The following is a 24,845-nucleotide window of genomic DNA, read 5'->3' on the forward strand; positions in this document are numbered from 1 at the left end:
GAGGCGTTCTTCCTCCAACCGTTGTTTCGCTGTGGTCTGACGATGGAGGGGTCCAAAGACCTGCATATCCTTGGTGGAGTGGGAGGGGGAATTGAAATGTTGAGCTACAGGGTGGTTGGGTTGGTTGGTCCGGGTGTCCCAGAGGTGTTCTCTGAAACGCTCCGCAAGTACTACTACAAACCGACCGACTCCCACAGCTACCTGGACTACACCTCCTCCCATCCTGCCCCCTGTAAAAACACCATCCCATTCTCCCAATTCCTTCAACTCCGCCGCATCGGCTCAACAAGTCCGCATCGGCCCAACAATTCCACACCGACCCGCCGAAGCGCAACCCACCCATACCCCTACGCTTACCCCTTACCTAACACTACGGGCAATTTAGCATGGCCAATTCACCTGACCTGCACATCTTTGGACTGTGGGAGGAAACCCACGCAGACACGGGGAGAACGTGCAAACTCCACACAGTCAGTCGCCTGAGGCGGGAATTGAACCCGGGTCGCAGGCGCTGTGAGGCAGCAGTGCTATCCACTGTGCCACCATGCCACCCACAATCAGATTACCAACAGGCCAGGTCTTTGGAGATCCACAGTTCCAAATGATGCCTTTCTTGAAAAAAAAACAATTGCCCTCAGAATAAATAGCATACCAGTATGGCAGTAATCAAATACATGCCTGAGATTCTTTACACAATTTTAGTAAATTTTAATTATACTGTCACAGTTAATTCCAGATTAGAGGAAGAGAACAAAATAAATCGAAAATGGGATCAATGGTTGTTCAAGTGCATCGAGAGTTTGAGGCCCTCAGACTTGAGCACACCAAAATAAATGGAGCTGACCCACTAATTTACTACTGAAGGAACACCATATCATTGGAAACACTGTATTTTAGACAATATGTTGCATCAAGGTTCTGTCTGTCATCTTAAGTGGACAAAACATAACCAAGAGCGTATTTAGAAGAAGAATAGGGGATTTCAAGGAGGGATTGGATTTAGCATCAAGGCAAAGGCATCAGTGGGTATGGGGGAAAAGCAGGAACAGGCTATTGAGTCAATGATCAGCCATGATCAGAATGAATGGCAGAACATGCTCAAAGGGCCAAATGGCCTACTCGTGATCCTAATTTCTGTGAATTATTGCTGATGCCCTGGCCAATGTTTATTGCACAGTGTCAGAAAATAAATGATCTTGGCTATTAATTACCTTCCTGTCTGCTGTGTGCAAATTAGTTGCAGAACTAATTGGCTGGAAAGCACTTTGGTCTGCTGTGAAGGCGCTATAGCAAAAATGTAAGAGGTTTCTTTATTTTCATTACCATCTATGCTTGTTTAGTTGCTTATACAGAAGGTAGGAAAGCTCTACATTCAAATATCATTGTCTTGCCTTCTTTTGCTAGCAAGAAAAAGAGAACAAGTCAAAATCCCAGTTGTTTAATATCCCACAGGAGGACAAGACTGTTGGAAGTCTGCTGACACTTATAAATGGGGACAGTCAGACTGCAGTGTGGTCCCCAGCATATGTTGAATGTCACTGATATCAAATAACATACATATGATTTCTTGGAGTGGAAGCTTTCTAGTCAGGATCATTGCAATTTTTTATTGTATTGTCCAGGCACATTTCACTCAAAGTACACCGCGAAAACATTAGCAACAGCAAACAGAGACTGGTTACAGAAAGAGAAAGAAGAAAATGTGTCTGTTTTGGAATTCCAAAGACAACGGCTGCCAATGCGTATACTCTGTTCATTCAGCTGTCCAATATGGATTAAAACAATTATCTTGTATCGTGGAATCATGAGATCCTTTACTCGAGCTTTTATGACCTAAAAACGACAAGTATTTATTCAATACAGATTCTACTACTCTTTACATGCAATAATCCCTTCTCAACAATAGATGTTTAGTTTATTGCAAGGTATACATAAAACCAATGCCTAAAAGTTCCAATTCCATTATTACATTGAGGTTTTTCAAAAATATGTGACCTTTTCCATTGTCTCTTTCATTGTGTGTCATGTATGTTTTCCAAGGTTTTTCTAGTTTGATCTTTAAGTGCAGTACTAGAAGATTTCAGTTGTCTCTACCATTGAAAGTGGGAAGAGGGGAGGTTTCTGACAACATTTTTTAGTCTATTTGCCTTAAAAGATATTTCTCAAAAATTAAAAGGACTGGTTTCAACAAAACCATAGTCAAGGAAAAGCTGAATGGTTTTTGGGAATATGCATATCCATATTCTGGAACTTACTTTGAGAGAATTCATCAGTTGATTTACTAGTGGAGTTAAGTCAAACTGACATTTATTTTTGGGAATTAATGTGTTACTTCATTTAGTATGTTAATTTATTTTGAAGTGATTTAGATTGACTCAGCTATTGTGCCACAAATTGACTGAGATGACAAAATGTGTTCAGTTTTCAAAGCAGTTTTTTGGATTTGGGTTGGTCAGAAGTCTCAGTGAGATAGAGGCTCTTAATTAAAAAAATTTAGTTTCCTCAGCTTTAATGTTTCAGAACAACATTCAGGTAGAGAAAAGCTTCAAAGAGTGCTGTATAATTATAGTAAGGTTAAATTCTCACAATGTTACAGAGATATATGTTGTACTTATTGCTATCTTTATGTAGTTTTCAATTAGATTGTTTTATTTGTGATGTTTACTTTCTAAGACTATACTATGAAATAACAGTACTATTCTGTTGCCTATCGACATGGAGAAAAGCAGAAATCTGACAAATGAGTGATGAAATCAGCTTTGCAAGGCCTCATATGCTAATCCATTGCAGGAAGAAGTTTTGTTTTTCTGTGGAATTCTGTGCTATCTACTTACATTTCTCTATTTTTATTGCACTAAAATTAAGAATCATCACTATGCTTCTTACTCCAGTACATTCTTTTCTTGAACATCAACATGGTATAACTCCTGTATTTATCTATGTGGAAAACAGGCTTTCAAAACCTGTCACTATTACTTAAGAGCTGGGAATTTGTGTTGCAGATGTTTCGTCCCTGTCTAGGTGACATCCTCAGTGCTTGGGAGATGTGCATCCTCCCAAGCACTGAGGATGTCACCTAGACAGGGGACGAAATGTCTGCAACACAAATTCCCAGCTCGGCGAACAGAACCACAACAATGAGCACCCGAGCTACAAATCTCACAAACTTTGAACTATTACTTAACTATGAATGCAATTAGTCTCTCAATGTTTTCAACCATGGTGGTATCAGTTACACAGGTCTTATGCTCCAGTCCATTAATTTAATTTATAAAAGCCAAACAGTCTGACAATACACATTAAAGATGTTTGAAGGGAAACATTAAATCTTTTGTTTCTTGGCATTTAGTGACTGAGAAAAAACAGCAAGAAAAGAGGTGGGTTTGAGGATTATTTCAATACATTAAAACAATACTTCACATGACAAAAATTCTGATTTCCACAATTGCTCATTATTTTAATGCAGAAATATGTGAACTGAATGAATGTCATTGGTGGTCAATAGGATTTTTATTTTTCCTGGGAGTTGTTTCTTTTCTCTTAAATTTAGCAAAAACGTACCAATGATCTACTGCATCTCCTAGAAGAGCAAGTACCTTAATTTTCTCCCATGCATGCAAAGATCCGGCAGGCAACTAATGATGCATTGGATCAAAGACGAAATCTCCAAAATGATTTTCTGAAGAAGCAATTACCTGCAGCGCCACCAACCTCTTCCCTTCCCTCGACAGCAAGAAATGTCAAAAGCTTACATATGAGACTATCAATTTCATGCCAGTGTAAGCTGAGCTTTGGACCACGCTGCACTGTGGTTTGTCACTGCTCCTGTAAAAGGTCCTAAATGAAATATTGGAGTAGGGTGCAGGCTTTAATTTCATCTGTGGGTTGTGTTAAAACCCAATTCTCAGAGGTCAACAAAAAGACATTGATTTGCCGCCTAGCTCATCCAAATTACAATCCGAAAGAAAAAAAAACCTTCCATTTTGTTGGCAGAAAATTGTCAATGAGGTCATGGATGCATGAACTTTCAGTGAGCGAATGGCTTGAGACTGCAGTGACCCATCCACAGGAATAGGATAATATTGAAAACAAAAAGGGAAAAGCTCTTTCAGTTATAAAAGATAATAAAAATGAAGGTACAGTGTTGCCAGTTCCAGTAAAAATAGTTATAATATGATCTTGAATTTTTTTGGTAAACCTTGATATAATTATTGACAGTTAGCAATTCAAATCTTTTTCAGCTCAAAGATATGTTTCAACTCAAAGCATTTGTTCCTTTCTCAGGTATTGTGTGCCTTTCTAACCATATACTTTCATCTAGTAATGTCCTAAAGCCATCTTTATGATTTACTTCAGTATCCTTCCTTAAGATCTTATTCCACAAATTATCATAGAGATGTGCAGCATGGAAACAGACCCTTCATTACAACCCGTCCATGCCGACCAGACATCCCAACCCAATCTAGTCCCACCTGCCAGCACCCAGCCCATATCCCTCCAAACCCTTCCTATTCATATACCCATCCAAATGCCTCTTAAATGTTGTAGTTGTACCAGCCTCCACATCCTCTGGCAGCTCATTCCATACACGTACCACACTCTGTGTGAAAAAGTTGCCCCATAGGTCTCTTTTATATCTTTCCCCTCTCACTCTAAACCTATGCCCTCTAGTTCTGGACTCCCTGATTTCACAACCTCTTTCCGATAGGAAGGAGACCAGAATTGCACACAATATTCCAACAATGGCCCAACCAATGTCCTATACAGCCTCAACATGACCTCCCAACTCCTGTACTCAATACTCTGACCAATAAAGGAAAGCATACCGAACGCCTTCTTCACTATCCTATCCACCTGCGACTCCACTTTCAAGGAGCTATGCACCTGCACTCCAAGGTCTCTTTGTTCAGCAACACTCCCTAGGACCTTACCATTAAGTGTATAAGTCATGCTAAGATTTGCTTTCCCAAAATGCAGCACCTCGCATTTATCTGAATTAAACTCCATCTGCCACTTCTCAGCCCACAATTCTGACTTTTTAATTTTATGCTTTATCCACTGTCAGGACAACATATTTAAGAACTTACCTGGAGAAGATTGGAGGATTTTAACCACTTTCCATAGTTCCTGGAGTGAAACGGGATTTTCACCAAGTAATTAATCTGGCTTCATTTCCAATCAATGTGTGTGATGGTTTACGTGCTCTTTATTCGAACTCACAAGGATTTGGAGAAAATAACCAACCAAAGCTTTCAAGGAGATAAGAGATGGGGCTTGCTCCCTTATTTACTAGAAAACCCTGGCTTCGAAGGACTATGGGCTTCTATGCTATGGGCTGCTTAAATCTTTTTGGACTTAGGAATTCTGATGGATTGAGTCATTCCTCCTGAAATCCTGTTCTCAGCAGAAATTCCTGAGAAGTCAATAGATTTTTAAGACTGTATGAGTTTGTCTGTGTATGGAAATAATGCAGTGTCACTTCAAATCACAACCACAGGGTAGGTGTTGGTCAGTTGCTTTAAGAATAACTTTTTTTCTATGACAGACAAACAGATTATTTTGAGTTCATTAAAAAATCATGGTGAATTTTATTTGGAATAGTAATAAAAAAAAAGTAATTAACCACTCTGGTGCTTCAATCAGCAAATTTATACCAATGGTGCATTGGTGAATAGTGGTGCTTGATTATCAGAGCACTCTGCTGACACAGTCAGAGCACAAAATTGCGTGCAAAAGAAAATCCTTCTTTTGTCCTCTGTCGAAATCTGAAATCTGGAACCATCTTTGTTATTTGCTACATTACCCATTCGATAACCTTCATTCTAGTAACTAGAGTTGCAATTATCAAGATTGTATTCTGTTAGTTGGACACCTACTTCCATCACTTTCATTAGCAAGAGAATACAATTTTTATTTGATATAATAGAACATAGAAAAGTACAGCACAGAACAGGCCCTTTGGTCCACGATGTTGTGCCGAGGATTAATCTTAATGTAAAATAAAATAACCTAACCTACACATCCCTCAATTCAATGCTGTCTATGTGCATATCCAGCAGTCGCATTAAATGTCCCTAATGACTCTGCTTCCACCACCACCACTGGCAACGTATTCCATGCATTCACAACTCTCTGCATAAAGAACCTACCTCTGACATCTCTTCCAGATCTTTCTCCAAATATCTTAAAACTATGACCCCTTGTGCCAGTCAATCCTGCCCTAGGGATAAGTCTCTGGCTATTGACTCTATCCATGCCTCTCATTACCTTGTATACCTTGATCAGGTCACCTCTCTTCCTCCTTCTCTCCAGAGAGAAAGTCTAAGCTTAGTCAACCTCTCTTCATAAGACAAGCTCTCCAGTCCAGGCAGCCTCCTGGTAAACCTTCTTTGCACCCTCTCCAAAGCCTCTGTATCTTTCCTATAGTTGGGTGACCAGAACTGGACACAATATTCCAAATGTGGTCTCACAAGGGACTTGGAGAGCTGTAGCAAAACCTCACAGCTCTTAAACTCGATCCCCCTGTTAATGAAAGCCAAAACACCATAAGCTTTCTTGGCAAAAGTAAGGACTGCAGATGCTGGAAAGCAGAGTCTAGACTAGAGCGGTGCTGAAAAAGCACAGCAGGTCAGGCAGTATCCGAGGAGCAGGAAAATGGAGGTTTTGGGCAAAAGCCCATCATCAGGAATGGAGGCAGAGAGCCTCCAGGGTGGAGAGATAAATGGTGGGTGGGGCTGGGGAGAAGGTAGCAAAGACTACAATAGGTGAATGAGGGTGGGATGAAGGTGATAGGTCAGAGAGGAAGGTGGAGCGGATCAGTGGGAAGGAAGACTGGCAGGTAGGACAGGTCACGAGAATGGTGAACTGGAATTTTGGGATTAGGGTAAGGTGGGGGGAGGGGAAATGAAGAAACTGGTGAAGTCCACATTGATGCCCTGGGATTGAAGTGCTCCGAGGCGGAAGATGATGCATTCTTCCTCCAGGCGTCAGATGGTGAGGGAGCGGCGGTGGAGGAGGCCCAGGACCTGCATGTCCTCGGCAGAGTGGGAGGGGGAGTTGAAATGTTGGGCCACAGGGCGGTGGGGTTGACCGGTGTGGGTGTCACAGAGATGTTCCCTAAAGCGCTCTGCGAGAAGGCGGCCAGTCTCCTCAGTGTAGTGGAGACTGCATTGGGAGCAACAGATACAATTAATGACATTGGTGGATGTGCAGGTGAAACTTTGATGGGTGTGGAAGGCTCCTTTGGGGCCTTGGATGGAGGTGAGGGAGGAGGTGTGGACACAGGTTTTGCAATTCCTGCGGTGGCAGGGGAGGGTGCCAGGATGGGAGGGTGGGCTGTTGGGGCGTGTGGACCTGACCAGGTAGTCACGGAGGGAACGGTCTTTGCGGAAAGTAGAAAGAGGTGGGGAGGGAAATATATCTCTGGTGGTGGGGTAGACCAGGATGATGTGGTTAATGCGAAAGTTGATCGGGTGGAAAGTGAGGACCAGGGGGGTTCTGTCCTTGTTAAGGTTGTAGGGGTGGGGTTTGAGGGCGGAGGAGCGGGATGTGGATGAGATGCGTTGGAGGGAGGAAAGGGAACCAACAGATAGGGCAGGGATCCACTGTGGCCATTCCCCTCAGCAATAAGTATACCGTTTTGGATACTGCTGGTGGGGTCGGCCTACTAGTGGAAAGCCATAGTTGTCAGGTCTCTGGCACAGAGCCTGGCACTGTGGTTCAGAAGGGAAGGGCGGACGAATAGAAAAACCCCAGTGGTAGGGGACTCAATAGTTAGACGGATTGACAGGAGATTTTGTGGTCAGGAAAGGGACTCCTGGCAGTTATGTTGCTTCCCTTCCATGTGGGAAGGGAAATTGCGGTCTTTAAAGAAGGAGGCCATCTGGTGTGTTTTGTGGTGGAACTGGTCCTCCTGGGAGCAGGTACGGGGCTCCTCGGATGCTGCTTGACCTGCTGAGCTTTTCCAGCACCACTCTAGTCTAGACCAAAAGCTTTCTTAACAGCCCTATCCACTTGGGTGGCAAATTTGCAGGACCTCCGTACTTGAACAATGCTACACCCCCTCCTCTTTTTCCACCCTCCCTGTTCTTCTTGAACGTTCTAAACCCTGTAACATCAAGCAATCATTCCTGCCCCTGTGAAACCCACATCTCTGTTATCGCCATAACATCGTAGCTGAAAATGTGTTGCTGGAAAAGCACAGTAGGTCAGGCAGCATCCAAGGAGCAGGCGAATCGACGTTTCGGGCATGAGTCCTTCTTGCCCGAAACGTTGATTCTCCTGCTCCTTGGATGCTGCCTGACCTGCTGCGCTTTTCCAGCAACACATTTTCAGCTCTGATCTCCAGCAACTGCAGTCCTCACTTTCTCCCATAACATCGTAGCTCCAAGTACTGATCCATGCTCTAAGTTTGTCACTCTTATTGCTAACACTCCTTGCGTTAAAGCAGCCACACTTTAACCAATCCCTTTGTTTCATCACATGAGAAACCTTCCTGATAGATTCACTACATCCTGTCATTGCCCCATCTACAACTATCCCCCTCTCAGACATGTGGCTCTGATTCCCACCTCCCTGCCAAACTAGTTTAAACCCTCCTGAATTACACGAGCAAATCTCCAACCCAGGACATTTGTGCCCCTCCAGTTCAGGTGCAACCCGTCCTTCATGTACAGGTCCCACCTTCCCCAGAAGGCAACCCAATGGTCTAGGGATCTGAAGCTCTCCCTCCTGCACCAGCCTCGCAGCCACACGTTAAGATGCACTCGCTGACTGTTCCTCACCTCACTGTCTCGTGGCACCGGTAGCAAACCCAAGATCACTAATCTACTCATCCTGCTCTTCAGCTTCCAACCTAGCGCTCAGTAGTCACTTTTCAGATCCTCAATCCCTTTCCTGGTTATATCGTCGGCATCAATATGTACCATGATTTCTGGCTGCTCACCCTCCCCCCTTCAGAATCTTATAAACCCAATCAGCAACATCCTGGATCCTGGCACCAGGGAGGCAACATACCTTCCAGGAGTCCCTTTTCTGACCACAAAATCTCCTGTCAATCCGTCTAACTATTGAGTCCCCTACCACTGGGGTTTTTCTATTCGTCCGCCTTTCCCTTCTGAACCACAGTGCCAGGCTCTGTGCCAGAGACCTGACAACTATGGCTTTCCACTAGTGGGCCGACCCCACCAGCAGTATCCAAAACGGTATACTTATTGCTGAGGGGAACGGCCACAGGGGATCCCTGCCCTATCTGTTGGTTCCCTTTCCTCCCCTGACAGTAACCCAATTGTCCTTATCCTGTTTCTGGGGAGTGACCACTTCCCTGTACATCTTCTCAATTACTCCTTCAGCCTCCTGGATGACCTGCATAACATTGTGCTTCAGAGTGATGCCGGTCAGGTAGTTTCCGAGGAGCAGAAGAATCAACATTTTGTGCATAAGGTCTTCATCAGGAATGGGCTTATGCCCAAAATGTCGATTCTCCGGCTTCTCAGATGCTGCCTGTCTGGCTGTGCTTTTCTAGCACCACACTCTTCAACTCTGATTGCCAGCATCTGCAGTCCTCACTTTTCCTCACGGTTTCAGAGTGATGGTCTGTTTTCCCAACATTTAGCCAAGATGGAATGTGGAATATAGCGAGGGAGAAAGATCAGGTAGAGAAACGTATTTTTACGTTCAACTTACTTCTGAAATGGTCTTCGTCATTTGCCTGCAGAGTTCAGGCTCATACTTCTCCTCCTGTAAATAGCTTGGCAGGACGTCTTTGAGAATATTGTTCACAGTGGCCCCTGGGAAATACTTTGTTGGATCTGGAAGCAGGTATAGCTTCTTTAAAATAATTTAGAAGCTAGGGCTGGTAATCAACATCATGTACATAAATATAAAAGGTATAAAGATGAAGAAAAGTCTGAAAAACAAAAATATGTTCAAAGTATCCTACATCTGTGGAAAATAGCAATGACAACAACACTACTGAAACTTCCATATGACATTTGAAGCACAAATCAAGCCTGTATACCCTACAGTTACATTCTTAGCAACAATGAATGCCAAGGGCATTGGATGATTCCAGGTTTCTAGTATTGTTACAACTAAACTGAGAACATAGTACATTGAACCGTACAGCACAGGAATGAGTCATTCGGCTAACAATGTTGTGTTGAACATGACACCAAGTTAGCCTGCCCTTGGTCCATATCCCTCCATTCCTTGCAAATTCATGGTATTTATCTAAAAGTCTCTTAAATGCCCCTTTTGTATCTGCCTCCACCACAATCCCCAGTTCACATTCCATACTGCTACCACTCGAAAACATTTATGCCTCAAATGTCCTTTGAAAACCCCCACCACACCCAAGCTCACCTTAAATGCATGCCCCTTTGATTCAACTCTGGGGGAAACATTCTGACCGTCAACCTGATCTGTTCATCTTATAAATTTTATAGACTTGTATCAAGTCTTCTGTAAGCCTCCGCTGATCCAGAGAAACCAACCTGAGTTTTTCAAGACTCTCCTTATAGCTCATACCCTCTAATCTAGGCAGAATCCTGGTAAACCTTAGACATGATGGAATTATACAACCCGAGCTCACCTTAAATGCATGCCCCTTCGATTCAACTCTGGGGGAAACATTCTGACCGTCAACCTGATCTGTTCATCTTATAATTTTATAGACTTGTATCAAGTCTTCTGTAAGCCTCTGCTGATCCAGAGAAACCAACCTGAGTTTTTCAAGACTCTCCTTATAGCTCATACCCTCTAATCTAGGCAGAATCCTGGTAAACCTTAGACATGATGGAATTATACAGGAGCTTGCAGGGGTCGATTGGAATAGTTTGTTTGCAGGCAAAGGGACCTCTAATAAGTGGGAGGCCTTTCAAAGTGAGATAGCTAGAGTTGAAGGTCCATATGTTCCTGTGGGGATGAAGGGCAAGGTTGGCAGGTTTAGGGAACTGTGGACGAAAAGAGATGCTGAGGCTTTGACCAGAAAAAAGGAGGCGTTGCTCAGGTACAGGCAGTTGGGATCAAGGGGACCTTTGGAGCTATATTGGGAATTCAGGAGGTTACCCAAAAAGGAAATCAGGAGGACGAAAAGGAGGCACAAGATAGCCTTGGTTGAGAAGGTTAGAGTGAATCCAAAAAGGTACTTTAAGTATGTTAAAGGAAAAAAAGAGTAACTAGAGAGAGAATAGGGCCCCTCAAGGACCAAAGTGGATAGATGTGTGTGGAACCACAAGAGACGGGTGAGGTTCTCAATGAATATTTCTCCTCAGTGTTATCATGGAGAAAGACAAGATGATTTGGGAACTTGGGGAAGTTAGTGATAATATCTTGGGGACAGTCCATATCACAATAGAGAAGGTGTTGGATGTATTAGAATGTATGAAGGTGGATAAAGCTCTTGGTTCTGACCAGATATAGCCAAGAACACTGCAAGAGGCTAAAGAAAAATAGCGGGCATCCTGGCTGATATTTTTACATTATCGTCAGCCACGGGTGAGGTCCCAGAAGACTGGAGGGTAGCGAATGTTGCCCCATTATTCAAGAAGGGCTGTGAAAAATCCTGGGAACTATGGATCTGTAAGCCTAACATCTGTGGAGGGTAAGTTACTGGAGAAGATTCTGGGGTAGATAAGATATACAGAGGAACCTCGATTATCCAATATCAATTATCCGAATTTCAAATTATCCGAAGAAGATCTCAAGGTCCCAATAGAAACATTACATTAAGGAGGTGTTACCAACACTAATCGTGTCTTTTGTTTATTGAGATTTAAAGTGGATTCGGCTCACTGAAATGTTGCCGAGAACAGTCTTGGACATCAATGGGAGCCCAGGCACCATCTCCAAAAGACTGTCCTCCCGCCCTCTCTTTCCCCACACGGGTGCGCAGGGGGCAGTGGTCGAGGTCGGAGCGCAGCGATGTGCTGTTGCCTAGTCTCCTGAACAGAGAGTGGATATAGCAAGCGTCAATCCCATTGAAGTGAGACAGTGGTGGGGAGAGGCTACAGCAATGCTGCAGGTCCCTTACACACAATTGTGTGTCTGCTCAGAAACAAACCCTGAAACAGAGAGAGGGAGCAAGGAAACTTCAGAAAACTCCAAGTCCTAGAGCAAGGCATTGAATCAGTATATTCGAATAATCAACTATCTGGATGAAATACTGCCTGCCCATCTCGTTCGGATAATCGAGGTTCCACTGTGCATGCATTTGGAGAGCCAGGGCTTGATTACGAGTAGTCAGCATGGTTTTGTGCATAGCAGATCATGCCTCACAAAATTATTAGAGTTCTTCGATGAAGTGACCAGGAACATTGATGAGGACAGGGCGACAGATGTCGTCTATATGGATTTCAACAAGACCTTTGATAAGGTTCCACATGGTAGGCTGTTCTGGAAGGTTAGATTGCATGGAATGCAGGGCAAGCTGGCAAATTGGATATAAAATTGGCTTGATGGTAGGAAGCAGAGAGTAATAGTGGAAGGATGCTCGTTGGCCTGGAGGCCTGTGACGAGTGGAGTGCCTCAGGTGTCAGTGCTAGGCCCATTACTGTTTTTATCTATATCAATGATTTGGATGAGAATGAAAAAGGCACGATTAATAGGTTTGCTGATGACACTAAAATTGACGGTATTGTGGACAGTGAGGAAGGTTATCAGAAATTGCAGCAGGAACTTGATCATCTGGGGAATTGGGCTGAGAAATGTCAAATGGAGTTTAATATAGATAAGTATGAGGTCTTGTGTTTTGGAAAGTCAAATCAAGGTAGGAATTTTATCATGAATGCTATGGACTTAAGAAGTTTAGTGGAAAAGAGGGTCCTTGGAGTCACAGGTCAACAGGGCAGTGAGGAAGGCTTTAATCAGTCAGGGCACAGAGTATAAAAGTTGGGAAGTTATGTTGCAATTATACAGGAAGTTGGTGAGGCTGCACTTGGAGTATTGTGTTCAGTTTTGGTGACCTTACTATAGGATGTTATCAAACTGGAAAGAATGCAGAAGAAATTTACAAGGATGTTGCCAAATCTCAATGGTCTGAGTTATATGGAGAGATTGGATAAGCTAGGACTTTTATCTTTAGACTGTACAAGATGGTAGAAGGACTTTATAGAGGTATAAAAGATCAAGATAGGAATGAATAGGGCAAATGCCAGAATGGCTCAAGGACATGCAAACCTCAGATTAGGATATTTACAGCTGAAAACCCAGGCACTGGTTCAGTGCCAATCCTCTCTGCTGCTGGCTGCAAGCAATCTTGGTTTCATCCATGCTGTTCAGCACAGAAGATGCCTGGCCCCTCACCCAAGAAACTGACCAAACGTAAGTGGGCAGTTTGTTCTCTGCTCTGTGTTGGAAATAGGGATTCCACCACAGATCAGAAGATTTGTACCAATATCCTTCCTGACAGCCAATAACCTCCTTTCCTATCTATAATACAGAATTGTTAGTCTTAATCAGCAGCCAGCCTGTTGCATCTGCAATGGCTCTCTGAATGAATATTATGGCTTGATGCTGATCTCCTGCATTTCCCCCCCTCCCACGTCTCTGCACTTTGAACTGAAAAAGAAAACACGATCAACTAACACCCTCTTGGATGAAACAATTGAACATGATTCCATCCAGACAGGCAGTCCTCCCAGACCCTAACTACTCATTTTGAGTAAAAGATTTTTCTTCCATTCCATTTCCTCCTTGGCAAATGACTTCAAAGCTGTACCCACTTTTTCCTTGATCTGCTTAAGATTGGGAACACTTTCCCTCTACCCCAACTCCCTGAATGACATTGAGGATTTTCAAACTTCTTTTCATCTTCTCTTATCCAAAGAAAATAGGGCAAATTTTTCCAAACTATCTTCATTACTGAAGTTTCTCATTCCTGGGAATTTCTTCTGAGGTCTCTCCAAGAAGGTGTGCATTGAAGTGTGGCATTAAAACTGCACACAATATTCCAACTTAGGTCTAACTAGTCTCATGTAATTTTAGTAAAATGTTGTCGGTATTGTGCAGTGCACAACTGTTAATAAATCATGTATGCTCTATTAACTTTTTTCTTCTGTCACCTTTAATGATTTTACACACACATATCCAGGATCCTCTGCCTGTGCATAGTTGTTACTTTAAATTGACTCTCCATATTGTTTCTAACCAAATGTTAGCATCTCACAATTCTGTTTAAAAATCCTAATAATATAGCATTTTAAGCTATCTTAAAACTGTATATACAATAACTAGGTACAACTGAAGATAACTCAAATAAATTGAAGTGACTCAGGCAAGAACCTGATAGGAGAAAGAAGGCAACTGTACGAGTACATTTCCCTAACCCAATCACACACTCCAAGAACACAAACACTATTGCCACACTTAAACTGCAGAGAATATTTCTCTGCAATTCATTGCAAAAGAAATTTTGTGATTACACTAGGTTTTTTTTAAAACTTCTACAGGACTGAAGAACAAATGCACTAAACTTGAAACAGTTATGAATTGGAATGACTGAAGTAGTGACAGAATTGTTTTTTGGAATAGTTATCAGTAAATTTTCTCCACAATATCTAATTAATAGTTTGCTCCTATTAAGTTATGAAGTCAGAGTTCAATTTAGGAAATCTAATTTAACAAACACACATTAAAAAGTCAGGTTTTCATCAAAACCTTTCAAATATTTGTCAATTTTTGATGTTTGTATCATTAAGTTATGAAAAGCCCAAGAACTTGAAATGCCTCAACTCACATAACTGATATGTGTTTTCCATTTGTTGTGCTGGCCGTGGAATATCATCGTGATGACCTGGATCATCCATATAGGACACAGTACTCATGGAACTATTAAAAAAAAGACAATGAGTGGGGAGGAATAAATAGTCTACAAGTTAAATTTGGATTAAGTTAGCTTTTTCTAAAATTCTCAAAAACATTGAACACTTTGAATTTGTTGACTAATAGGATAAGAAATAATATGAAGCCAGAAGTGCACTTCAGGTCGCTCATAATTGGTAGTTGAACCTGAACCGAATAATCTCTCAGACTATTTTTTCATCTATCCAAGATGATAGTCACTCCAACAAATAAGAAATTTATTTGGAAAAATCTAGTGGTATGCTGAACCAGGACTCCATATTTGTAAGGCTTCAAGGTTTAGATCAAATGAATTGCCAATTGCTGTTCCATGTTGGTTTTTGCAGTAAACACAAATGTTAAGATGGAGCAAAAAACGTGCGCATTACAGAATAGTAATGACATTGCTTCAAAAACTTAGACAGAATTGATAGCAATGTTAGGTAGGATGGTGTTATCTTGCGTTACTTGGCTTGACTGTATGCTGGGGACGGGAGGGTGTTTATTTTTAAATCAAGACATCAAGGCTTCACAATAAATGAGCGAAGTATAGAACTAAAACTGAATTGCTGAAGCAAATCTCCTTTACATGTTATTTCAAGGCCAACTGTCTTACATGATAGTCATGAAGGTTTTCTGAATATAGAACACAACCAAGCTTTCAAGATAACTATTAAAATCATCGTGCAAACAATCAGGCTTGATTGGCTTTGAGAGATGTAGACAAAGGAACCTGCATTTTGAGTAAAATAATTCAGGGAACGGGTTCGAAATGGCTGGAGTAGCATACCATAAGGTTACAGATAATGCTAGTCAGACAAATAAGAGTGTTAGGGAGGGCTTGAAGAGTGGGGGAAACAATGGATGACTAAAAATCACAACTTTGAGGCATTGGTGGTGGAAAAAAAAGTGAAATGTACGTAAATGTGGAATTTACAGAAATTTTCAGGTTGCCATGTGGAATAATCTAGTTCAAGTGTGACAAAAATAATGGAACAGGTTTCATTAGTTAATGGACTGAGGCAGAGTGAAAGGATGGAAATGTTACAGATGGAAATCAATAGTTTTTTCATAACAAAGACTAAGGCCCAAAACTCAGCTCAGTCAAACAGAATGAGGATACAAACAGTTGAGTGCAACCAGAGAGTGTTAGAGTTGACAATAAGGATGAAGCCTTACATCAGTGGTGGGTAAGTTGTTGTTGAGGGACAGGACTTACATGTATTTAGAAAAGCAAGAACTGATTAGGGATAATGAACGTGACTGTGTGTGGGTAATAACGTCTGACTAATTTGATTAAGATTTTTTTGAAGATAAACAAAGAAGATTGACAAAGGCAGACTAGTAGATGTTGTCGATATAGTCTTCAGCAAAGTGCCCAACAAGGTTCCGCATGGTGGACTGGTTCGTAAGGTTAGGCTACATGGGATCCAAGGGCTGCTAGCCAATTGGATACAAAATTGGCTTGAAGGTGGGAGAGAGTTGCATTTTGGACTGGAGATCTGTGACGAGTGGTTTGCTAACAGGATCGGCGCTGGGTCCACTGCTTTTCATCATTTATGTTTGGATGTGAACATAGGAGACATGGTTGATAGGTTTGCAGATAACACCAAAAGAGGTGGGGTAGTGGAGAAGATTATTTCAGAGAACAATGCAACCTTAATTGGATGGGGCAATGGGCTGAGGAGTGGCAGATGGAGTTTAATTTAGATAAATGTGAGCTGTTGAATTTTGGTAAGGCAAATCAGGGCAGGACTTATGCAGTTAATGGTAGGGCCCTGGAGAGTATTGCTGAACAAAGAGACCGAGGGGTGCAGAGTCAGAGTTCCTTGAAGGCTGAGTCAGAGGTAGACATTGTGGTGAAAAAGGTGTTCGACACGCTTACCTTCATTGGTCAGAGTATTGCGTATCGGAGTTGGGACGTCATTTTGTGGTTGTACAGGACATTGGCCTGGCCTGTATACGATTCTGGTTGCCTTCTACAGGAAGAATGTTGTTAAACAGAGTGCAGAAAGGATTTACATAGATGTTGCTAAGACTGGAGTTATTGGGGAAGGCTGAATAGGCTGGGGCTTTTTTCCCCTGAAACAGAGGCTGAGGGGTGACAGCTTGGAAGGGAGCACAATACCAGCATGGGGAGAGTGGGCCCTGAGGTGACATCAGTGAGGTGTACCCGGCAGTGCAAGATGGCGCCTGAGGAACAGCAACTTCGATGTTAGCTGGGTCTGGTGTGGCGATGGTGATTCTGAGCCAACTCAGAACACATGCATGGATGGACTTCTCCTTAAGCTATATCATTTCATTTTCTCTTATTTTTAAACTCTCAAAATAATGCTGGATTATGGTGACAAACGAAAGCTTTTCACTATTTTATTGTATTTCACTGTAAAATACATGTGATATTAAAATCACTCAAAATCCTTATAAAACTTTATAAAATCATGAGAGGCATGGATAGGGTAAATAGCCAAGATCATTTTCCATATCCACACATTTCATGATTTTAAAATTCTATAAGGTTGCAGTCCAAAACTAGAGGGCATAGATTTAAGGGGAGCGGGCAAAGATTGAAAAAGGACCAGATGGGTAACTTTTTCATGCAGGTGGTGGTGCTTGTATGGAACAAGCTGCCAGAGGAGGTGGTGGGTACAATTAGAACATTTGAAAGGTATCTGAATGAAGATAAGTTTAGGAACGGTTGAAAAAAAAGGAATTTGGGGCAAATGAGAGAAGGTCAGATTGGATCGTCCAGTCGGCATGGATGAGTTGGACTGAAGGGGGTGTTTCCATGTAGTATGACTCCATGATGGAATTTGTGGTGGAGCCAAAGGTAATAGTTATAGTCTTCCCACATGTTGAAAAAGGCAATTGCAAGGTTAGGTACAGACAAATAAGATGATACAGACAGGCAAGGACTGACAGGTAAAGGTGCATAAATCAGTGTACATGTAGACATTGACCCAATGTTTGTGGATGGCCTCATACACAAATGGTCAAAGTTTTGTTTTGTGTGTTTAGGGGCAGGGATGTGGCGGTGGGGTGTGTGGAGGGAGAAGAGACATGCACAGTAAGTAATAACTCCTTGGCTAACTCAGGAAGACGGAGAAACTTTGGCTCATATTATTCCCTTTTTCACTCAATCTTCATTGAGTTAATGTTCTACTTTACTTTAGGACTTAAATGTTCCACAGTTACACAATGTTCCAATTTAACTTCTGATTGTTAACTGTGATGTAGACAGAACATATTTGTATCAAAGTCACTGCATCAAATTTGGCATAAGTTTAATCGAGGTAAAAACAATGACTGCAGATGCTGGAAACCAGATTCTGGATCAGTGGTGCTGGAAGAGCACAGCAATTCAGGCAGCATCAGAGGACAGGCAAAAATCGACGTTTCGGGCAAAAGCCCTTCATCAGGAATGATGAAGGGCTTTTGCCCGAAACGTCGATTTTGCCTGTCCTCGGATGCTGCCTAAATTGCTGTGCTCTTCCAGCACCACTGATCCAGAAATAAGTTTAATCGAGTTGAGCATATTTGAGAATCAGTTTGGATATCCTCAGGAAATGACAACGATATCACAATACAAATACTCTTTGTTATATTCACAATTATGAAGATCATAAGGAGTAAAAAAAGTCAGAATGTGTAAAGTCAATTTACTACTTCCAAGCTCATCACTTCAGTTCATTAACTCTCTCATTACCACATCTTATTGTACTTTGCTTCTACAACATTTCTTGGTAAATATTTATTATTCTGAAGGATATTTTTTCCTGACATTCATTTTAAGTTTACTTCTGCTTCCCAGTTAGCATGATAATGTTCCAAATATGTTTGCAATAAAACAAAATTGCAAGCTACCAAAGTAATGAGGGACTGCTACCTTCTATTAAAGGCACTTTAGTAAATAAAAGGCTTACAGCTTCTCCTTAAAACAGCTCAATTAGAGGGGAAGCCACCATGAAGAAGTGAGGATAGTTGATTATAATCTGCAGCATTTGTCTTGGCTGACTTTGAAATATAATAAAATCTTAACCTGCTCATGCATTTTCATTGCATTATGTATTACATGCCAGAATTGCATCAAGTGCGAAGGGACAGGATTTCAGGCACAAATAAATTGTTGTCGTCTCTCCATTGTGACCTCTTTTATCTAACTACTATGACCAGTAAATCAGGTCATAAAAATCCAGTCAAGGAGCTGGCTATTAAGAGCCAAACAAGTAAAGCTGTAGAGAATGCACTGACTCCGTTGAATGGAGAGATCCACCCAGCTCCAGGTGAATATTAACTTTCTGCTGCAGAAATGCTGTTTGAAATGACTGGAGTACTCCTCAGGTACCTGAGTATCATTGAGAGCTTCATTATTTACTAAAACCCAAAACTCGGTGAATAAGAGATGCTGCGCGTTACAATTAGTCCAACAACTTGACGTTCATTGTGATTGAGATCAAAGTGTAAAACAGGATGTCATTTTCCAATTGTCAGTTTTATATATTTTTAATTTCGGTGTTCAGATGTATGTTAACACGCCTCTGGAACAAGTGGAACTTGAAACTGAACCTTCTTCCTCAGAGTCAGGGACACTACCTCTGTGCCACAATGTCTTCAATTGTCAACTTTTTGCTACTGCTCAAGACAAATGTTACTTTCTTCATTTCTTGGCATCATAGATGTTCCACTGGTGCATTATAAGATGATGTATGAATTAGGAACTGAACAGAGCTGCAGGGCCACGTAAACTGTGGGTTGTGACTCCAGATTTTAGGGTTGCAAGCACAGAGACAGAAATGGCAGTCACAGAACTCTGACTGAAACTGTGTCTGGCATCTTTGGAAGTTAGCTGTCGGTGTATTCTTGCTGGAATGCTATGTAATTGCCGAAAAGGTAACTGCCACTGGTATTGCTACTTGTGACTGCTCCTCATGGATTCAGTAAATATCTCCTGTGCTGCACTGAAGGATGAGGTAATGAAGTTGAGATGATAATGAGAAAACTCAATACACTTGAAAAAGTTCTAAAGAGTTGAAACTGACACTCAAAGTAGTTATTTCAGACTCTTGGAACACATTCTGCAAGCACAGGTCTTTCACTCCAAGTCAAGCTTAGTAATTCAATGCTTTGCAGTCTTTCCCAGCACTCTGATTTTGTTAAATAATCATTCCCAGTGTAAAACTAAGGAGAGGTGATTTTGTAATGGGAATGTCACTGCACTAGTAATGCAGAGATTCAGAATTGCTACAAGGTTCTGTTCATTTATTTGGCAAAGAAACTTGTTTCCTCTGCTACGTCCCAATATCACAGGGTACCTTGTTGATAGGAAACAGTTCAATTTTTCCTTTCTTTTGCCCTTATTTCCTGAAGCATTGAATTACTTAAATGAGGCCTTCAATTTAAAAAAAATTATGTAAGTGCATGTAAACATATTTCCAAACAACCCACCACCATCTCTGATAGCTCCAAATGAAATTAAAAGTAGATCTCCCTTTCTTAACCCACACAATAACTTCTAGAAGAAAGTTCACCACCACCTTCTCAAAAGCATCCAATGTTGGCCTAGCCAGTGATTCTCATGTCACATGAATGAATTAGAAAACAAAGTTATACACAGTTCTTTCCATATTAAAACACATATTTAAATAATATTAGCAATAAATATCATGAACCATCACACACAAAGTAAAAATGTGATTTTTGTTCCTTATCATCAGTACTTATAATAAACACTCAATATTTCTACTATATGCCATCACATATGGCATATACACCCAAAGACCATTGCCTCATGTTAACTCTTCTGCTACATTTTGGTTCCCATTCATCTCACACAGTGGCCTTGCTGGCTAGTTTCTTCAACCTGTTGAACACTGGCCCAAGGATCTGTTAGTCTGGCAGCCCACAGTTTCCATCCTACTGCTTACACATCCACCATTGTTCCTCCAACACTTCAAAAATACCCAATTTGCAATGTTTAGTTGTATTTTCACTCCTATCCACCTGTCATGTTTGATGGGCACCTGCAAGGCAAAATTTAGGACAGTTATGGAATACTCTCCAGTCAACAAGATGAACGAGACTCCAACATCACTCAAGAGGTTCAATACTATCCAGGACAAAAGCAACATGCTTGCTTGATCAACTTCAAAATTCACGCCTCCTAGCAGTGCCACACAGTGTATAAATTGCTTCTAACACCGCATAAGTATCATCATGGGAGTTTGATTCATTTACTTTCCTCTGCCTTCTGTTATGCTCAAGTGTAACATTGAAATTTGTGTGTCGCACTTCAAGGAAAAGTAAAGGAGTTGTTTGATATGTGGCTGTGCTGTGTTTATTTAATAGAAATTATATGGCCTTAACACAACATAGCTGTGTGCAATAACAATCGGAAAAATTTAACATTTTCCAGTGACATACTCCAGAGTTATTTACTGCCAAAGCTTGAAGATACACTATTTCACAATGTTTGTGAGCAAGCAAGAAAAATAAAAAGTCACTATTCAGCATCAATAAATATTTTACACAGATTACTCACTCCTTTTGCTTTCGCCTGCTTTCCTTCACTTTGACATCATAGCTACTGAGTGAAGAAAAGCTACCAGTCTTCCTCAGTAAGCGAGCGGCTTTGTCTTTTGCAATGTCAGACATCCTGATGTTTTCCTAGAGGTAGAAGACATGTCAACCACTACGTATCCTTGAAAAAATTGTTTTAAGGCAGGCAACAACTCAAAAACCCAAAAGCTATGCTGGAATTGAATGCTAAGTTTTGCCCATCTATAAAGATGTGAAAAATAAGTGTTTAGAAACAGATCACTAAAAATATACAATTTAATTTTTGTTATAATAAATATATATTAGGAAAAAGGGTTAATACGAGCTATATAAATCCCTTGAAAATGTTTAATTGGGAACAAACGTGTTAGTATTTACAGATAGAGAAAGGTTAACAAATAGAAATCAACAGAACTTAAGGTTGAATTGGGGAAGGGAATTGACCAAAATTAACACAGGTAAAATAAAAGTAATGAAAAAGCAATGACAATATAATGACCAACCAGATGGCTTCCACTGTGGATTTTAAGGAAATAGATGAAAATAATTGCAACTGCCTTAACTTTAACCTTCCAAGGTCCTTGCAGTTTATGAAGGAGAAAGGTGAACACTTTGAAACCTCTTAGTTGAGGAGAGAGCCAGGTATACCGGAAAATTCCAATTTAATTTCTTTTGAAGAGGTGAATAAATTAGTAGACAGGGAATACCTGCAGATATTATTTAGACTGATTCCTGAAAAACTTTAACAAAGACCAAATGAAACAGTTAATGTTGAAGTTCATGGAATTGGAACCAAGTACTGCCCTTGTTAAAAAAGTGGCCAGAGCTAAGAGACAGAGCATAAGGATAATAGACAAATACTTTGATGTTCAGGATACGATTGTTAGTATCTGACAAAGATCTGTGTTGGAGTCTCAACTGATCTTGATGACTTGAGATGATGGAATAGAAAGCCCCATATCCAATTTGCCAATGACACTAAGACAGCAAGTATTGCAAGCAAAGCTTTGTAAAATGGAGCAGAAAATGCAAAGACATATTGCTAGCTATAACAACTGGAAAACTGTGACTATTTGATTTCAGTGTAGGAAAATGGAAGGCAATACATTTTGGAAATAAATTATAGGACAAAAAAATTTTCTAAATGGTGAAAAGATAAAAAGCAAAGAATGCCCAGAGATTTCAGGGATCCAGATCACCAGATACATCGATCATTAAAATGTCATGAACAGTTACTGAAAATAGTCAAGAAGGGTAATGGAATGGTGGTCCTTATATCCAGGTATATCTGGAATGCCACAAGCAACTGGGTCCACCACATCTCAGGCAGGAAATATTGATCTTGATAGGATTCTGCCGTGGTTTAACCTCAACCAAACTTGAGTCCAGGCAATAAATCATGAAGAGAGATTTCACTTTCTAGGATTGCATTTTCTGGAATTTAGAAGGTTAAGGGTGATTTGATGGATGTTGTCAAGATAATAAAGGAAACAGATAGGGTAGGCATGGAAACATCATTTTTGCAAGTTGGGTAATATAGGATGAGACGACAATCTAAAAATTAGAGACAAGTCTTTCAGGTGTGACAGTGGAACATACAAAGGGTGGAAGAAGATTGCAACTCTCTTCTGCAAAACAGCAATTGATCCCAAGTCAACTGCTAATTTTAAATCTCAAATTCAGACGTGTGGCATATTGAGTTATTTTGAGCCCCACTGAATGACTTAAAAGGCTCCAAGGGGTTAAGTTGTCTCCTCCTGTTCCTACATTCACAAACCGCTGTTACCAGCTGTTAATGCTGGCAAGAAACCAGGTGTAAATTTGCTGTATAACTGTCTAATCCAGCTGCTAGTGCACCTAGTTGGCTTTTATAAACTTGGCAAGGTTACTGGCATGAATAGAGTTGGTTACACAAGATCCAAGTGACAGTTATAGTTCCCTATACCTTTGCAAATTTAGTAATTGTACAATTCAAGGAGGAAGTACTGTATGGCAGTTAGAAGCAGGAACCTTGGCTGATATGTCTCCTCTTCCATCCTAGGGAATACTGATGCAAATGATAGAGCTAAGTGTTCTCCTGGCAGAGATTAACTAATTTAGCACAGATGAGAAAGTAAGTTTGAGATTCCATTTAACATCAGTGGGTTGGCATTTTCAATGTAAATTATCCCTCAAGTCCTTGGAAGTACTTTCCATTTACAATTAGTGGAATCCAACTTTGTTCGACTGTCTCTTTCAAAGGCCCATTGCTTTGTACCTAAGGAAGAATTATCAGAAAAATACCTAAATTTACATCAAATCCAAAATAATCACAAGGTCACACACAAAGAGATTACACAGGAATTGAATAATAATACAATTTTAAGGGAAGAGAAAAAAAATGTTTAGCTTAATTTCTGTACAGAAGAAAACAATTTTTCAAAAACAAAGTTCTGTGGATGATTGAACAATCCTATAAATGAATAGAAAATGTACTGATTTCTCCAGTTATTCTTGCTAAGAATTCAAAATTCCTTAATGAAACAAGAAATAAATCTATTACAAACGAGCCACTTTCTACATTAGTTAAAATATTAATGGAGAGTTTAATATTCTCCCCCACCCCAATCATATGCATTGCTAGCTTAAAAGAAGTGTTTCAGTTTAGGGAAAGATTTTAGTTCCAACAACGGACTATTGGCGATAAAATCAGGGGCTAAACTAGTCTAGATTTTCTCCTATTTACGCTAAAAAAGGGTTTCCTCATTATTAATGAGGTGGAGGAAATGCGAAACAAAGAATTCAAAACAATCTCACATTTAAATGTGTAGAAAACAACATAAAATGCTTTGCCAAACTCTTTAAAATTTACTTATATAATTTTGGATGTTGCAAATTTAAACAGCAAGAATAACGTAAAAACATAGTGATGTAAAATGTTTAACTGAGTACAAACTTGAGCGGTTACAATTCTCTTAGGAGCTGTGGTTAATGATTACAAAACGTTGGAACCACGACTTTAGCTAGTGGTAAGTAAAGAAGATTAATTTAACAAGAACAACAGATGAGAAATGACTTGTTGCTTAGGAGATAGAAATAAATTGCAAGTTGTACGCAATGTGGCTATGCCAGTTCAGGGTGAAACTGAGGAATTGCCGTATTACACTTCCACACAATTACTTAGCCTACAGTTTTTCCTCTTTCGTTGCTAAGGGCAAGTGAGTGAAATCAACTACTAACATTTAAACACTCAGTCTCCAGTTCTACAATCTAGTCAAAACACACTATTGCACTTAAGTGTGAAGTTTGCCTCCAAAAGAAAACTTACAAAAAATTACGAACAACTTGATCCTTCTGTTTATTTGTCCAAGGCTGTCCCTGGCAACGCACTGAATCTCAATTACAGGAAACAGAAAACGCAAGGAGTAGCCTCTCATCATTCAACCAATCTTAGCCACCGTAAACTGATGATT

General features: G+C 40.7%; 1 protein-coding gene across 3 annotated transcripts; it reads right to left on the bottom strand.

Moving 5' to 3' along the window:
- Positions 1 to 981: 981 nt before the first annotated feature.
- On the bottom strand, positions 982 to 24,845 carry dynlt5 (dynein light chain Tctex-type family member 5). Of its 3 annotated transcripts, XM_043699408.1 has the most exons (6): positions 24,701 to 24,845; positions 23,587 to 23,650; positions 21,377 to 21,501; positions 14,735 to 14,826; positions 9,685 to 9,809; positions 982 to 1,833 (listed from the first exon to the last, which is right to left on the bottom strand). In XM_043699408.1, exons 2-6 carry the CDS (start codon positions 23,587 to 23,589, stop codon positions 1,630 to 1,632), a joined length of 549 nt encoding a protein of 182 aa, XP_043555343.1. In that variant the 5' UTR covers positions 23,590 to 23,650; positions 24,701 to 24,845; the 3' UTR covers positions 982 to 1,629. The 3 variants fall into 3 exon arrangements, with proteins under 3 accessions (XP_043555343.1, XP_043555344.1, XP_043555345.1); XM_043699409.1 differs by lacking the exon at positions 23,587 to 23,650; XM_043699410.1 differs by lacking the exons at positions 23,587 to 23,650; positions 24,701 to 24,845 and adding an exon at positions 23,339 to 23,542.

The sequence above is a fragment of the Chiloscyllium plagiosum genome, chromosome 11, assembly GCF_004010195.1.
Source record: "Chiloscyllium plagiosum isolate BGI_BamShark_2017 chromosome 11, ASM401019v2, whole genome shotgun sequence".
Taxonomy (NCBI): Eukaryota; Metazoa; Chordata; class Chondrichthyes; order Orectolobiformes; family Hemiscylliidae; genus Chiloscyllium; species Chiloscyllium plagiosum.